General features: G+C 51.2%; 2 protein-coding genes across 4 annotated transcripts; one reads left to right on the plus strand and one right to left on the minus strand.

Moving 5' to 3' along the window:
- The first annotated feature begins 4,918 nt into the window (after positions 1-4,918).
- LOC128729062 (uncharacterized) lies at positions 4,919-12,165 on the plus strand. 3 transcript variants are annotated; one of them, XM_053822712.1, is made up of 7 exons: positions 4,919-5,145; positions 5,695-5,906; positions 8,522-8,811; positions 9,542-9,726; positions 9,807-9,954; positions 10,045-10,212; positions 10,294-12,165. In XM_053822712.1, the coding sequence occupies exons 2-7, from the start codon at positions 5,863-5,865 to the stop codon at positions 11,646-11,648; spliced, it is 2,190 nt and encodes a 729-aa protein (XP_053678687.1). In that variant the 5' UTR covers positions 4,919-5,145; positions 5,695-5,862; the 3' UTR covers positions 11,649-12,165. The 3 variants fall into 3 exon arrangements, with proteins under 3 accessions (XP_053678687.1, XP_053678686.1, XP_053678685.1); XM_053822711.1 differs by lacking the exon at positions 4,919-5,145 and adding an exon at positions 5,418-5,525; XM_053822710.1 differs by lacking the exon at positions 4,919-5,145 and having other exon boundaries at positions 5,639-5,906.
- Positions 12,166-12,266: 101 nt separating this feature from the next.
- On the minus strand, positions 12,267-16,928 carry LOC128729063 (paired box protein Pax-6-like). Its single transcript, XM_053822714.1, has 6 exons — positions 16,909-16,928; positions 15,263-15,282; positions 14,818-14,983; positions 14,565-14,745; positions 13,602-14,219; positions 12,267-13,539 (listed from the first exon to the last, which is right to left on the minus strand). Exons 1-6 carry the CDS (start codon positions 16,926-16,928, stop codon positions 12,799-12,801), a joined length of 1,746 nt encoding a protein of 581 aa, XP_053678689.1. The 3' UTR covers positions 12,267-12,798.
- Between the last annotated feature and the right edge of the window lie 268 nt (positions 16,929-17,196).

The raw sequence follows: 17,196 nt of genomic DNA on the forward strand, positions 1-17,196 counted from the left end.
AGTCTGAATAACGAACAAGACAAGCTAAAGAAGAAAACATAATAAACCCAAAAAAAACATCGTAGGTGTGTGCTATCCAAAGAAAGCTTGTGAGATAATATCGTATGAATTTTTCGATTTGTTTGCTGAGTAAAGAGTAATATTTGGTTTCAATTTATCCGTAAATTGAACGAAAAAAAATAAGTAAATTGAGGAACGGTAGTTGAAAATCGTACATGAGCACTTTTCGTCAAATCAGTACATTCCTCTAGCTTTACACACTATATTACGTTACGTCGTGATAGATTGGCTTATTTGAAAAGGAGAAAAGCAACACATATACCGACACTGAATACAAAAAAATACTAATAATTAAATGCCTCCTGTAGTTTGGCTCACTCTCGAGAAGATGCTATCGAACCCCGGCGGATCCTAGCGAAACACATGACATCATCCAAGAAATCCTGCAATATGTAACTCAGCAACAACTAGGAGTAGAGAAAAGAAAACCAGGCAAACAGCAGAAAATTCCAAAAATTGTACATGTACTGTAAAATTGAATGCCGTATCATTAAATGATTTCAAACAAATAGAGAAGAAAAGAAAACCCCTGTATCTGGTGTTTGTCAATGTATTGTGGATTAAGGATCCATCATTTACAGGCGTTGGGGAAATGAGCTACGATATTTACTATATTAGTCTAGTTGATTCTCAGGTCTTATTTCACATAAGTCAATCAATCATAATTGCAATTATCGAAACATAATCGAAAGAAATGAATCCTTGTCGATGACCATTTGTTGTTTTTTTTTCGACGACTACTTAGTTGTACCGTTTTTATCTGAAGCTCATTTTGTTACTGCTTGTTCTTGCTGCTCCACGTGAACGCTGCAACAACAGAATAGCAAATTTTAACTTAACCAATATATTTTATTGTATATAAATTCGTATCATCTAAAATTGAAATTAAAAATCATTTGTTTTAAAGCATTTATTTTTCAAATGACTGTTGAGCAATAGTTAGTTTCGTTGAGCCATTTTGTGCAGGCAATTGAAGTAGAACTGCATCAGGTTAAAAAAAAATAGGTAGGAAATTGACAAGGACCATTATGAAAAGGATGTATATTCTCGATGGCAGGATACTCTCTTTCGTTCTCACTATCCCTTTCTCTTTCGTTTTTATTTATTTTCCTGCCTGTACGTAGTACATTTACTTTTTTAGAATGATTGAGCTATATCCAATTCCAAATCTGTACATTTGTTTCATTTTATCATTGATTTTTTATGTATTGATATTTGAAGGCAGAATTTTCCAACGTCTTTGTGAATGGATTTGAAAAAAAAAAATAGATTAACTTAACATTGTTGATTTTTAATTGAGAGGTTCTTAAAATCGAGAGCATTTAGATTCACCTTATTTGTTCAAAATCAAATCACCACGTGTTTGTTAAAAACAGTGAATTAATTTCCTTCCGCGTTTCCGACACCCAACTTATGTGTAAAACTAAACGATCTTATCAAAATAACATTGTTAATTTTGGTTGAAAGCTGCTGATAATCAAGATAGTTAAAATTCGGTATTTTTTACACGCCACATCTCATCGCCACATGTCCGCTGGAGAAGGTGGATAAATTTTATTTATCCTTGCGCGAAAAGAGGTCCTTGCTTGTAAATTGCATACCTTAAGGCGTTTGTCGCACAAGGTTACTTCAAACCCACCCAGGGGCGGCGAATCCTCGCATCGTCCCACAACTGACGTACGCACTGTCAGCCGTTGTGCATGCGTGTGTAAGCGCGTTCGCAATTGTTTTGGTCGGTATGGTCCTTCGCGAAGGAGATTGTAATATTTAAACTAAAAGTGCATTTTAACCCACTCGTGAGTAGCATCGTGCGTAGCGATCACGTGCGTGACAACCGTTGGATAATTATTTAAAACAGGTGCGTATGGGGCGCCCTGGCGCCCTGTTTGGTGTGTCTGCACACGGCACGCTGCTGGAGTGATATTGTTCTGACCCATCCGACCTCTCTTCTTCCCTTGCGGCTCTTGCGTTGGGTTTTTAGCTCTTTATTGCCACAAACTCTGGATCGTTTCCTCGCGGCACGGGGTCCGGTTCTAGCGGTGCCAAGCGGATTTCTTCGGTAAAGTTCCTACCCAACCAGGCCCAAAACCCGCGTCGCTGTGACACCGTGCTAGGTAAGCGAAACATCCTGTTTGCGCGTGCAGCATCAACACGATCGTGCGTGGTTCGTTGCCAAGGTTAGGAAAACAGCTAAGCGTAGGTTTTGGGTTGCCCAAAACCAACAACTCGAAGGTCACGATCGGCAGATGTAGCAGGGAAACTAACAAATGGCCAAGAACACCTTTTGCTGGGTTGGCAAAAACCGCCCCCTCAACGTTGGCATGCCCACATCCTGCGCGCAAAACGTCGTATTCGCTGCCAAGCGGTTCTACATCCCCAAATCGAAGGTCACGTTCCGGCAGGTGTAGCAGGGAAAGTAACACCCGCCAAAGCGAGCAAGTTGACACAAGCCCACATCCAACATTCTGCTCACAGCGGGAGTCCTTTTGATGCAAATGGTGCAGCTTGTTGCAGAAAGTGCAATTGCCAATGCAGCCAATGCAAATCCCCCCTACTGGGGTGGTGGAGAAGGGGGAGAAAGGGCCACGAGTGCCGGCACCGGCGGGGTAAACGTACGGCGCCTCACCAACACAAAGAAAGCACACCCGCCTTTTCAGTTGCATGGGCTGCCTGTGGGGGTGGAGGGGTCTCGTGGAGGCGTGCACGGAAAAAGGGCCACCATTGTGTGTGCCGGTTTTGGCGTGCGTGCATTCTGTGACACCCGTATGAGCGTGTGTGTGTGTGGGTGTGTGTTTTGGACCAACGTTTTCGAGCACTTTTCTTTGGTTTTCACCACAGCTTCGTGGGCGTTCACGAATTGCGTGCACTTTGCACGGTTCTGTGCGGTTGGTTCGTCCTTTTTCGTGCCAAAAACAACACGTTCCTCACTGCCTGCCTGCCTGCCTGCCTGTGTGTGAATGTGTGTATGTACTCAAGCAATTGAAAAGAAAACAATCGTTCTGCATTCGAGCGTGCCAAAGCTGGCCTTGTGGACATTTTTCAACCATTTGTTTTTGTTGTTTGTGTGTATGTGTACGCGTGTGTGTGTGTGTGAATAAACCCGAGTCCCTGCATCCATCAACAGTCAAAATCCCTGTCGTCCAGCTTCAATCAAATCACCGCATCTCATTCGGCGCCCAACAATCGGTTAGTAACGCAACAACCGGCAGCTTCAAATGCCATTCGACCATCAACCAAACCTCGAAAATGAAGCACAAAAAAAGCCACCCTTCGAAGGGCCTTTTCGAGTGCACCGATGGCACCCAGCATTGGGGTGCATCTCTTTCGCACACTCCCACACACACGCAGGCATGCGCGCACACGCTTTGTGCGAATCCGGTTTTGCGCAGCGCAAACGACCCTCGGGCGTAGGGAATCGATCATGAGGGGGAGGAATGGGAAGGAGGGATAAGGGGATAAGGGGTGGGCTGCGGGGGGGTGGGTTCGAAAATGCATTCCGCAGACAATTGCAGCGAAGGTGGCATCAACTGCATCTCTTGCCAGCATCACACCCTCCTCCAGAAGTGATTCTGCGTTCGCCGGAGGAAAGGGGTGGTGCAGGGGGGGGGGGTGAGAGAGGCCCCTCCTCCTCCTCCTGCTCCTCTTCCTTTCGGACCGAAGGGAAGCGGGTCCATCCAGCCATTTTCTTACAACCCCGTGACACTCTTGCGCCTTCTTCTCCATCCTCGGGAGGTCTTCTTCTCCATCGATCGAGACAAAGCGCAGAAACCACCCTTTCCCCCCATCCCCCCATCCTCATCCGGAACCGGCTTCAACAAACACATACGCCACACGCTATATATAGATTTATTGCCCCCCCTCCCCATCCCCCCACCAACACTCGGCCATCGTTTTTGCACACGCCTCCTGTGGGAGGCCCAACGCGCGCTTGAGGGAAAGATTTGCATTTCCCACCATCTCTGGGAGGTACGCGGGAGGCGGAAGAAGGGAAAGAGAGAGCGAGAGAGAGAGGGAGAGAGAGGGTCCATGCAAGGGCAGGACACCTTCACGCTTGCCTAGAACGAAGAAATGTGTGCTTGGTATTTTTGTTTTTGTTGCGCCTCGTGCGAATATTGTTTGCTTTTGGCGCGTGCTGTGTTTGCTGCAACGGTCCAAAAACCTTCAACCTTCCTCTTAGACACTCCTGGACGGCTTGTAGAGGGGGAGGGGAGAAGGGTAAGGATAATTTTAGAAAAGCCAACTCTTCAAAAAAAAACGACCCCTAAGATGTGGACTCGCTCGATCGTGGCAGGTCCCATCTCTGTCCATTATTACCACCGAAAGGATAACGATGGGGGAGGGGTAAAACTATTCCTTAAAACTCACCGCCACACCTCTCCCCTCCCCCCCTTCACCAACCCCTCGCTGGAAAAACGGGACTGGGGCGGAGAGAGAGCCTGGGCCTGGTCGCGTGTGATGCAATTATTAAACAACTTTCGTCACATGTATGAATTTCTTTTCACGCCACCGGTGTGCTGAGGGGAGGGAGAGGGATGGTGGTGGTGTGCGTGGGTGGGAAAGGGCCGCGAGAAGGGTGGCAATAAACGATCGCCATCACCACGACGACGACGACGACGACGACGACGATGGGAAATAGTCGGAGCCGAAGATGGTTTATGCCTGGCCGCGCATCTATACCGACCGGAAGGTTTGAGCGCATGGTCCTCGAGGTGCCAGAGGGGCGGGGGGGGGGGGGTGTCAGTGGTTCGGAAGAAAACGGGCCCTACCCGACCTGGAGCTGGCCGAACACCGAAGACGTCGCCTCATTTCTTCGCCAACTCCGCGCGGAAGAACAACGGCTCGTCCTGGTTCGCGTGCTTTTCGATCCGTCGTCGATCCTTTCGACAACCGTGTGTCCTGTGACCCCGCGTGCGTGTTTGTCGCGTGCGTTTGCGCGTGTGTGTGTGTGTGCGAGCCCCGTGTGCGTGTGAGTGGGTCGTGCTGCGGTGTGTGCGCTTGCATGCGTGTGGTGGTGTGTGCGGGGTGCCTGTCCGTGTGCCTGTTCGCGTGGCCGTGGCCCTACGCCGTTTTGTGGCGTTTCTCGCGGTACAAAGGGAGGGGTTGGGCGGCAGAGGGAGCTGAGGGGTGTTGGAAAGGTGTAACAAGGGGAGGACCGACCTCCCCACCGATGTGCGCATCGTTTTTTTCGTTCTTCTTCTTCTTCTTCCGTTACCAAATTACCGTTAATTCCGGCCACGTTGAGGCGACGGTTTGAAAGGTCCTTTTTTTGAAAAAGCAACCAAAAAAACCCTTAAGGTGCCCTTTTCGTCCACTCGCACCGTTCAATCGGCCCGTGGGGCGTAGCTTGGGGAAACCGAAACACACCTCACTCCCAACACCAACCCTTCCCCACCCAGTTGGCGCGAAATTCGAGAAAAAAAAACACGACCCCACCTTCGCGACCCTCAATTGGCTAAAAGTAAATGGTAATTATGGCAAATGTGCTCACTCAAAATTAACACCCAATTGTCGAAGTAAGGCTTGTCGAAGTAAAGAGCAAGCCCCCCCCCCTCCCCACTCTCTCTCTGTCTCTCACTCTCTCTCTCTCTCTTCATCCCGTGCCTGGCCGCGCACCGCACACGCCACCCCGAGCAGAGGAAAAGAGAGCGATAACCGTGGTGGGCAGAGGAAGGCGCAGGAAGAAGACAGAAAAAGAAGAAGAAGAAGTCAAAGAAGAGAAGAAAAAAGAAGAGAGAAGAAAACAGGAAGGCAGAAGCAGGAGCAGGAAAAAGGGCCCAAAAAAGGCCAAAAAGCCAAAAAGCCATGTTCTCGATTGAATCCATTTTAAAGTCTCAAATCTCACAGAGGTAGTGTAGCACGTCCCTGGTTCCGTTCCAGCGCACAGCAGGATATGTTTTTTGTGTTTCAAACCCGTCGGGCAAACTTGATGAGGAAACTGGTGGCCCCGGGGCGGGTCATGATTAGTATTGCCGTTTTGCAAAAGTCTCGCACGACCAAAGAAGCAATCGAACGCTGTCGAGGTGAGGAAACCACATCAACAACAACAACAACAACAACCAACAACAACCAAAAACCAAAAACCAAACCAAAAAAAATCCAAAACAAACAACAAACAGCAAGGCGGGAAATGCACGAAAGCAAAACACACAAAAAAGAACGAAGGAAAAACCCCTCCGTCGCGATGTGGAAGAAGAAAATGGAACGAGAAAAAAGAGAGAAAAAGAAAGTGCGCCCGGGAAGGCTGCAGGAAGCTGAAAAGCGGATGACATTGGCGGGGGAGGGTGGAGTTGTGAGAGCTCGTGAAAAAGGGGTAAGAGGTGTGATGGGGGAGGGGGGGGGGTTCTAAATCCTCCCTCCCCTTCCCTCCCCTCCCCCCTTCCTCCCCAAAGGGTCTGCTGCAAGATGGCAGCGAAGGATAACAGACACAATTCCGATGTTATCCTTGCAATCCTAGTGTGCGCTAGTCGCTTTGGAAATGTGTGGTTTTTGCAGACGTTAATCGAAATGCAAACACACCCACACACCCAGGCACACATCCTTATGCTTATGTATGCATTCGGACGCACGACATGCTAGCGGCAGCATGAGCAGAAGTTCGGCAGGTACAAGGAAGGATGTACATCCCGACATCCTTGTTCGGTTCCTTCGCCGGCCGGTTCGATGGTTCTCGAGGGTGGTGTTTTTCCGCACACGAGGGGGGGGGGGGGGTTGGAGGGGTGAGCGGGGAGTTTGGTCGCATTACACGAACGCGCGGCGCGATTCACGAAACGAGGCGGTTAGTTGTTTAATAGCAACTGCCTGACTCTTGCGTCTAACAGAGCGGCCCTTTTCTGGGTGGGTGGGAAAAAGGGGTGGGTTTGCTCTCAAGAACGCATCAACGCGGCATAGTGCGCAGCCCTTCCTCTACTTCCCTCCCCCACCTCCCTCGTTAATTTTCCACCCAAGATTTCCCACCCAACGTGTCGGTGTTGGTGTAGTTTTCCTCCCATCCCAATGTGCATCTCTGTGTGTGGTGGATGAAAAATGCCGAACCCATGTCCTGGCAAGGTCCAAAGCAGTCCAAAGGGTGGGCATTTTCTTAAGGGTGAACTACTCCACCGCCACCCACCGTGCGGCGTTAGGTCTTGTTTGCTCTTTCCCGCCGTTCTTGCAAAGGATGTCGGAGGTTGAGGGAGTTCGGGAGATAGTTTAAGAACTGGTGGGCTGGTGCGAAACGCGCGCACCATTATTAAACAACGAACGCGGCCTCGGTGTGGTTCAATTAGGTCCGTTAAACAAATCACGGACCCGAGAACCCGGGGAGTTCGGTTTCGCATCGCCGTTTGTGCTCGATTTGTGATGCGGTTTACAGGCTTTGCTGCTCGAAATCAACTTCCTTTTAGAGAAAGAAAGGGAGAAGACGGCCCAGCATCCTGCTCTTGGGTTGTAATGGCGTGTTGTGCAAAAAGGAAACCGCTAGGAGACATTTTTGAGCGATGTTTCGGAAATGACGGATGTATTTTCGAACGCCTTTTGGAAGGGTTTACTTCGTAGCGTAGAGGCTTAAACCTTGAGCGTGTTTTGCAAAGCTGTTCATTACGAGAGATCGAATCTCGATTTGATGATGAGCCGCTTTTTTCAGCTGTAGTTTTTGATAAATCATCTTCCTTTAATAAAAGGGGTGCCCATTGGTACTCCTGGAAGGAAAAAGGATAACGTATTATTCCTGTTAGCATTCGAATGTTAGTTCGGATGTTGACTCATTTCGTAGATCCTTTTGTTTAAAAGCAGCAGCATGAAGGTTGCTTACAAATGAAGAGAGAGACTACACGCGATTCTTCCTCTTCTATGCACTTTAGCTACTAATGTGTGCAGTTGGACATAAAAACATCGCATTGCTGTGACCGCCAAAAACAAAAAAAAATCATAAAATACGCGTCGATTGCTGTTTGCTGGATAAATGGGAGCGATTTCTCAAGGATGCTCTAAACGGTTGTTTGGTTGCTCGCTCGGTTCCCGGAACGATACTTCAACAGCATCACAATGCTCACCAGCATCGCCTCCGCCACGCCAGCAGGCTCTCGAAACCGGTGCCCCAAAGCCCCCGAATCCTGTTCATTTTTTTTCCCTCCACCTTCTTCCCAGCGAAAAACCGAGCCGAGGCGGGGCGTGCGGGGGGACAAAACAAAAGACGGCCGAAAGAAGCAATAAAAAGAAGAAAAAGAAGAAGCAGCCCAAGAAAGAACAAAAAGAAACGAAAAACGAAGAGATATCGATACCGCAAGAAGCGAGAAGAAGCAATGCAAGGAGAAGAAAATGAACTAAATAACCACAACGTGTCAAGTCGAACCAGTTTAATTAGCCGGGAGCTTGCGCCCTCCGGTGCAATCCGCTCTCCTTTTTCTCTTTTTCTCCCTCTCGTTCTCGTTCTCTCTCTCTCTCTCTCTCTCTCTCTCGTGCTTCCACGAAAAAAAACGCGCAGAGTCAGGATGCAGATACAGCACGTCCGGGATCTGTGCGCGGTGCCGGGGGCGGCGGCCGAGCTCAACTGCACCGGTGACATCCTGTCGGTGCAGAACCTGCTGCCGCAGCTAGCGGCGCCGGAGAACAAGCCGCACCAGTGCCAGCAGTGCTTGAAGAGCTTCTCCTCCAACCACCAGCTGGTGCAGCACATCCGGGTGCACACGGGCGAGAAACCCTACAAATGTTCCTACTGTGATCGGAAGTTCAAGCAGCTTTCCCACGTGCAGCAGCACACGCGCCTGCACACCGGTAACGACGCGCGGCTCGTCAGGATCCCGCCAGGGGGCGCTGCGCAGCGCGTCTGCCCGCCAGCACAACACACCGAAAGAGAAGTGGTGCGGGACGCCGTACCCGGGTGGGAGAAGGGGATCGGAAAGAAGGGTGGTGGGTTTAGGGGGCGGTTTGATGGTGTGAACAGAAAAATGCAACTCGAAGTCCTTGTAGTCGCCCGAAAGGTCCAGAGGTTAGTATGGGCCTGCTGGCCGTGGGTAAGTATGGTTGGCCGCTTTACGGCTCGCTTCCGCTTGCCAAACTCGGGGGGCTTCAGGTAATGTCCTCACACGTTCGCGGATCCTTTCTTTTAGTGTTAAGGATTTTGACCATTTCACTCTCCTCGCGTTTTGAATCACTTTTGCAGGCGAGACACCCGTGTGTGTTGACGGCGTTCAATGGCATTCTATAGTGTGATCGCGTGTGTGTGTTTTTCTTTCTCATAATTTTATCTTTAGTTACCCGATCTTGTTTCGCGGCAGTTTCGAACCGCCCACAGAAAGCAACCTCCTTCCGGGAAACCGGTGCATTTATGTGATGTGTAGAGGGCGCTGTTTTCCGTGCGTGCACGTCGCTGTCACGTTTTTCTTTCACTACATGATTGTGTTAACCCATTCTGCCGTTGTCCTTCCGGGCCTGGGTTGTTAGTAATACGCTCTCTCTGTCTCTCCGTCCCTCGCTTGGTCGTCCTTCACGTGATGCGGTTCAGGTGAACGCCCGTACAAGTGCCATCTGCCGGATTGTGGGCGCGCTTTTATTCAGCTATCCAACTTGCAGCAACACCTGCGCAATCACGATGCGCAGGTCGAGCGTGCCAAGAGTCGCCCGTTCCACTGCAACCTGTGTGGCAAGGGTTTCGCAACCGAGTCCAGCCTCCGGACGCACACTTCCAAGGTACTTCTGCTAAGGACTCTTGCCAAGGACTCTAACCAACATGCTCACTCTCACTCTCACTCTCTCTCTCTCGGTTTTAGGAGCTGCAATTACACCTGGGCGTGCTGCAGCAACACGCCGCGTTGATCAGCAACTCGAACAGTGTCACGTGCAACGTGTGCAGCAAGATCTTCCTCGGTGTGGAGGCACTCAACGAACACATCAAGTACACGCACAAGGAGGTTGCAGGTAGGCGTGATGGGTTTAAAGTCTCATAAATCTCATCTGGACGATAGTGAAGCAAATGATCACGTGTTCGGTTGTTCTCTCCTCCTGCAGTTAAACGACGAGTTGCGAACCATCCGTGCCCGATGTGTGGGAAACACTACGTCAATGAGGGTTGCCTGCGGAAGCACCTGCTGACACATCCGCGGACACCTACGTTCCGCTCGAACCTGCAGATGTGGCCCTGCTCGGTGTGCCAGGCCGTTTTCACTCACGAATCCGGTATGGGTCCCCTTCACCGTTACTTAGCTGACGAAAGCCAACAAACCTTATAAAACCGCATCCTTTTTGCCCCACCAACAGGACTCATCACGCACATCGAGCACATGAAGATGGATCCGAAGCACCAGTTTGCGGCCCAGTACATGTTCACGAAAGCGGTCGTTGAGCAGCGGGAAAAGGAGTCGGCGGGCAGTGGGGGTATGGTGGGCATGGGCGGGGTACCAGGCATCACCAACTCGATGGTGGCGGTGAAGGAGCTCACGCACAACAGCATCTCACCGCTCAACTACTCCGAGAACTCCTCCACGATGGGTTCGGAGAAGAACGGCGAGTCGGCGGGTGGTGGCAGTGGCGGAACCAGTGGCGGTGCCGGTGGAGGTGCCAGTGGTGGTGGTGGTGGTGGTGGTGGAGGCGCAGGTGTTGGCGCAGGATCGGTGGTGTTCGACAACCATCGACTGCCAAACCCGCACGGGCTGCCATTTGGCGGTTCGAACGGAACGGGTGTCGGTGGCACCGGTGCCGGATCGTTGGGAGGCGCGAACGGGACCAACGGTGGTGGTGGTGGCCTCGGTGTCGGCGTCGGCGGTGGCGTCGGAGGACTCTGCGCCGGCGGAAGTGCGATGGAGAACAACAATAGTCAATTTTCGCGCATGATGATGATGCAGGAGCCAAAGTTCGAGCCGGACCTGATGCTGCCGGCGGACGGGACACCGTCCGCGGTGCAGGCGGCCGTCGTGAACCTGGCAACCGCGATGCGCATCGGCCAGACGTTCAAGAGCAACACCATACACGGCGAGCTGCATGGCAACGCGAACCTTGGTCCGTTGAAGAAGAAAAGTAATATACTCAATTTTAACGACACGAAGTACACGCTTGCTAACCGACAAAAATATCCCGTGGCGTCTACAGAGTCCTCGATCGGCCCGAACCACTGTCCGGCCACCTCGGAGACGGCGATACGGATCCAGCAGGCTGAGGCCATCCTTCGCTCGCAAGCCGAAGCCGCACTACGTCTGGCCGTGTCTCAGGCACAAGCGGTCGTCTCGTCCAACGCCAGCATCGGGAGCGGTGGAGGCGGCGCTGGTGGTGGTGGTGGTGGTGGAGGAGTTGGTGGTGGTGGTGGTGCCGGTGGAGTCGGTGTCCCTTTGGGAGGGATGCTAGGACATCACAATCCACACGCAGTAGCGCTTGCTGCGAGCCGTGGCTGCAACGAGGACGCACGTGTGGCCAATGACAACTGTGGCCAGTTTGATCCGAGCACTGAACACCTGCGAGCGGCCCTTCGTGAGCACCAGCAACAACAGCAACAACAGCAACAGCAACAACAGCAGCAGGCCAACGACGATTGCCATCCTTTTTCCCATAGTCCGGTGCCACGTAACGGGTTGGATCTTACCGACGAGTTCCTAAAGAGCGAGAACGTGCTGAAGGGGTGAGAGTAGAGGTGTAGGGCCGCTCCTGGCCGGCCAACGGTTGCGGATGCCACGGCGCTTGGTCTGCTACCCCTGGCCTGGTTGCGGACTCCGACCGGTCAGTGATGAACTTTAATCGTAATCATAATTTGGTGCATTTTTCCTCCCACGGGGTGCGTGATGGCGTGGGAGGGAAGGGATGGCAGGTGGGGAAGGGCTGTGGGAGGAGCACACACACACACACACGCACTAATCACCAGATGAAACATTATTTTATTTTAACAGTTTTTTTGAACTAAACTCTTTTAAGACTAAACAGCGCATGAAACGCAAATGTGAGAGAAAGCAGGAGTGAGAGTGAGGAAGAAGGAGAAAACGAGAGGGAGAAATGCAACTAACAGAAGAGAACTTAACAAAACAAATAACGAAAAGGGACTTGATGTGTGAATTGATAAGCAAAACCATGAATTATATATAAAATAAACGAAACAGATCCCCTTTGCTGCATTATGCCACACTCGGAGGATACAATCTGAGTTGTAAATCGAACAAACCGCAGTCCGAGAGTGAGTGAGAAGCATTGAGAACACACACGCACAGGAAAGAAAAGTCGACAACGTGGGGTTATCGTACAATGGGGCGCCTGGCGCCAGGAATAGTTATAAGATTTCACTATTTATTGTACATTCCGTTGAAGTTATTGAATAGTTTGCTTGTTGTGGGTAGGGACCAGGATCCCTCCGTCCGCCTATTTTCACCTAGTAAAGTATTCGCGCATGTGAGTATTTGTAAGTCGTCGCTTCCCTAACATTCCTTCCGTTCCTTCCACCGTTAAATGGTGACAGTTTTTTTTTATAAAAAATACCTTATATTTCAAATACGAGAACAACCGTCACGTCACGTCCGCCTACCGATCGAGCTTTGTTTGTGTGCTAGCAAATCACCGTTTCGATACTATATGAAGGAAATGCATCTGTTTAACTGATATATCCATTTGTTTAAGTAACACCTCCTCCGCTACGCTCGTCCACCTTATCCCCGACTAACCCGGGATGCACCATCGAACCGACACCCTGTGTCATATCTGCATCATAGCAGCAGTTGAACACGTCCCAGGCTACTGGAACCGCTCACCACTGGTCGCCGGAGCCGACTCAAGGCCGGCCCCGTGCCATTAACTCTTGTTCCACTCGAGCGTGGACTGGAAGCTGAGAACACCGGCATTGGCCGGCAGGTTGTACAGCTGGTTCTTCAGGTACATCCCGTTGTACGACTGGTCGACGGCGGCGGCAGCTGCGGCCGAGTAGCTGTGGTGCATGTTGGCGGCGGCCGAGTAGGCGAAGTGGTTGTACAGCGACTTGTCGTCTGAGGTAGATGCATGCGGGAAACCGGTGTTGCCACCGAGCGACGAAACCGACCCCATCAGGTTACCGGAGGAACCGTCTGGTGTACCGACGCCGCCACCGGTGCCACCGGTTGGGCCTCCAACGCCGCCGCCGACACCGCCACCAGCGCTAGAACCGCCGCCGGCGGTGTTAGGGAAGGATAGCTTGAAGGACATAGCGGCTGGGGAGAGTTGCTGGGGTGCGGGTCCAGGGTGGCCGCCAGTTTGGGACTTGAGCGCGTCTAGATTCTGGAAGGATGGCTCGAGTGGGTATGTCTTGCTCAGGTAGTTGCTGTTGGAGTCCTCCACGCACATGTTGGAGTCGTACACGTGCGAGACGAGGGGTGCGGATAGGTTGAGAGAGCAGGATGAGATGGAGGCGTTCTGTACGGCAACAGCTGCTGCTGCTGCTGCAGCAGCCGCCGCCGCCGCCGCTGCCGCTGCTGCTGATGATGAGCTTCCTTCGGACACCGCTTGGGAGCGCTGCTTTTCTTCTCTGCGCCATTTTGCGCGTCGATTCGAGAACCACACCTGTAAGAGGGGTCACCGGAGGTTAGTCTGACGACGGCTTTGTGTGGAGTTAACCCACTCACCTGGATCCTGGCCTCTGGAAGGTTAGTTTTGGAAGACAACCGCTCACGAGAGAATACGTCTGGGTAGTGGGTCCTTTCGAACTCCTTCTCGAGGAACTCTATCTGATCGACGGTGAAGGACGTTCTGTTACGTTGTAATTTGCGCTTCAAGCTCAACCTCTCGGTGTCACTGTCCACGAAGCCTTGCTTCCCTGGACCAGGACCACCCACCACCCCGGGGCCAGTCCCCACCCCTACTCCTGCTGCGTCGAGGTTCGTGAAGCAGTGCTTTGCGAATGGGTTGTTCTTTCCGTCGTCCTGGATTGGCTTGACGTCTGACTCGGAGGCACCACCCGCTGCCGCTCCACCACCACCACTACCTCCTCCACTATTTCCTCCACCACTATTTGCTCCACCGCCTCGGCTGTACGAGTCATTGATGCGCAACACCGATTCCGAGCTCTGCATCGACGCGCGGCAGCTATCTCCGTACTTGTAGTGTATGAAGGATGCATCATTGAGCGACTTCCCTTGCAGGTAGACACCGACGTCATCACTTGGCGCGTCCGACGCGTGCGGCTTCTTACTGAACTCCTTCTGGGCGGCCAGATTTCGCAGGACCCGATTGATTGAGGACACCTGTGAGTGACGTTGGCGTAGGTTGAGTGTTGTGTGATTAGCTCCAGGACCCTGGAGAGACCTCCCCAGGATCTTGGACATCCTTGAAGACCTTAGACATGCCCTCATAAAATTAAAGAATTGATTGACGACACCTGCGGGGCGGGTTGAGTATCGTGCAATTAGCTCCAGGACGCTAGATAGCTCTCCTCAAACACTGGATATCCTTCGGGGCCCTGGACACCTCTCAAGATGAGTTGAGACTCACCACAGGATCCTAGTATAGCCCATCCCCAGAATCCTGAACAACCCTCAAAGCTCTCCCAAAACCTCGCAAAACCCTAAGCACCCCCTTCCGCAACTCACGCTCGGTATATTCTCCGGAGTACAGATTCGCTCGTTGAGGAGCTTGTCTCGAATCTCCCATGCGAAGATGTTGGGGCAGTTGTTCTTGAATTGTGAGATCTTGTTGACCACCTCGGGAGTTGCAACTCGCGGTTTTGAGCCTCCGATTGCCCTTGGCCGGATGCTGCCGGTTTCGTAGTACCTGTGTGGTGGTGCGAGAAAAAAACGGTTGTTAGAGGCATAGTCTTACAAAGGTTGGGAAGCGCCTTCTTACCGTCCGAGGATCTTGCTGACGCATCCATTGGACACCTGGAGGATTCGAGAGATATCACAAGGTCTGGCGCCGGCGTGTGCCAACTCTACGATGCGTTGGCGTGTGGAATCGGGCAAAGGTCTACCACCAACGAATATACCGCCCAGTTGATTAACTCCACTGTGGCCTGTTACGCCAGAAATGATAAATAGACAAGCCATAGACACCGGTTAGCACGTGAGCAGAACTCTGCCACCCCATTCCCACACCCTCACTCGTAGCAAATCCCACCCTCTTTCGAATGAAGGGGAAGACAAAACGGAAACGGCGAAATGTCAACGAACGGAAAATTGGGGGTGGGGGAGGAGAAAAACCAAAACGTAAACCATATCGTGGGCGTGTGGTGAAAACACAAGTGAAAAAGCGAAAACCAGAATCAAGCGAGGATTCACAATCGTTCGATTACCTTCGTTTTTGTACTCCATGCTGCAGAGGGGAAGGGAGGAGAGAAAAAGGGCAGTAAGTATTGGTTCGAAGCAGCTGAACACCGCGTGCAGACGCAGCGGGTCCGTCGCAGCTTTACGAGGCGTATTGCGTCCGGTGGAACTCGCGTAATCGTATTCTTGCTCGCGTAACCGGGAGCGTGGTTTCGGCGCACGTGGTTGCGCAGGCGTGCTCTGGTTACTTACGTGCGGGATGTTAAAGGGCCCGCCAACGGGCCCGACGGGGGACCATGTCGGGGGAGAGTCGGGAGGCACCGACCGTGGGGCTGTAAAGGAGGCACGTTCAAGGGGAGAAGACACGAGAATTTGGTACAGTTTTGGTGGCTGGGCCACGCACGCAGATGGGCTGCCTGGAAAGATGGCCGCCAGGAAACCAGCTATAAAACAATAAAACCACAGCCAACCGACCATTCTTCGTGCAGGGGTTCAGCAAACTATAACCGGTTGCCCTTGAGGGCTCCAGCAAACATTAGTATATCAGGGAGCCATCTGCCTCGAGTGCGTCTACATCGTTTAGGAGTTATTCACTTATACACTTATATATATGTAAATTTGATACGATGAATTTTCACTCGCTTTACGTATATATATATATATATATATATATATATATATATATATATATATATATATATATATATATATATATATATATATATATATATATATATATAAGTGCGAGTGAAGGATGATATTTGTGTTTGAATTTAAATATATAGTATGATTATAATATAAATAGTGCTAATAAATGACCTTAAGAAAACACTTTGTGAACGTTGGCTTGACCGTCGAGGGCCCGGGTGGAGGAGGTTACGTTGCAATGTTAGAATAAAAAAAAGGACACAACACCGGCACGCCGTTTTCGTTTCGAGGGAATTCAAAAAACCACCGTCAGTAAGGACGCGCGCGCTCGGTTGCGTTGAAGAACGCATGTGCAAAACGTGCTCGCGGCGCTCCATCAATCGTACGCGATTCAAAAATTTGCCGCCATGGCCTTCTGTAATACCTGGTATTGAAGATGTTAAGCACACGATGCTGAACGTCGTATCCCAGCAAGACGCTATCGATAACTGCGTAAATAACTGCGTTCGATAACTAATTTTGAATGCCAGGTAGCGATTGTAACCGGTTTTCGTTATTACAAAAAAAGAAAAAGACAACCTCCAAGCGCCACTGTTAGCGCCACCACACGTCAAAATAGGCAAGCGTTGGTCCCGCTTGAATTGCAACGATTTTACTAAAGCGTGCCAATTTAGCCGCGGGGATTTTTACAACCCCCAGGATGCGTAGGTTCACCCCGGTTCGAGCTCATGCTTCCCAATTGATGGCCGCTCACGTGTAACCGGGAGCCAAGGAGCCCCTAAAAAAGGACACCGTTACGCAGGGCACATTCCTGCGAATCGCCAGCCATCGGCTCTAATCGAATGCAAATCGAACGTGAAAATCAGTCATGCGGAAACGGCACGTTTGGGGACGTTTTAGGGCCTTGGAAGCGACCCGGCCGGGTTGCAAACTGTGCTCGCCCGTGCCAAAGGACCGCACGCACCCCCGGCGGGTGGAAAATTCACCAAAAATAGCGTTTGTTTATGTTTCTACACATTCTGTTTACCTTGCGTGTATCAGAGCCATTAAATCAAATCCACACCACTATTCGCACTGGCATGTCGCCAATGAACTCAGGACTCGTTTGCCTGTCAGCGTCGTTTAGAGTCACGCGTGCAGGAGTTCATGTGCGTGAGTCCTTTGTTCATTTGCGAGTGCGTACGGGCTAGTAGCGGTGCGGATGCTGCGTGTGGAAAGACGTTCTGTAGAACATTTGATGGATGCTGGGTCATAGCACGCCCTAGAAGATCCTTCACACGAGCTTTTGGCTCAGAAGGCGCTCTTGGACGCGCAC

The sequence above is a fragment of the Anopheles nili genome, chromosome X (assembly GCF_943737925.1).
Source record: "Anopheles nili chromosome X, idAnoNiliSN_F5_01, whole genome shotgun sequence".
In the NCBI taxonomy this organism is placed as follows: domain Eukaryota; kingdom Metazoa; phylum Arthropoda; class Insecta; order Diptera; family Culicidae; genus Anopheles; species Anopheles nili.

Bases quoted from the DNA above. Each gene is read 5' to 3' on its own strand.
- LOC128729063 (XM_053822714.1), bottom strand. From the start codon at position 16,928: ATGGCTCTGATACACGCAAG. The intron at 14,746-14,817 runs GTAAGAAGGCGC...ACCACCACACAG, and splicing joins GTCAGCAAGATCCTCGGACG to GTACTACGAAACCGGCAGCA. The intron at 14,220-14,564 runs GTGAGTTGCGGA...CGTCACTCACAG, and splicing joins CTCCGGAGAATATACCGAGC to GTGTCCTCAATCAATCGGGT.
- LOC128729062 (XM_053822712.1), top strand. From the start codon at position 5,863: ATGTTCTCGATTGAATCCATTTTAAAGTCTCAAATCTCACAGAG. The intron at 9,955-10,044 runs GTAGGCGTGATG...CTCCTCCTGCAG, and splicing joins CACGCACAAGGAGGTTGCAG to TTAAACGACGAGTTGCGAAC. The intron at 10,213-10,293 runs GTATGGGTCCCC...CCCCACCAACAG, and splicing joins CGTTTTCACTCACGAATCCG to GACTCATCACGCACATCGAG.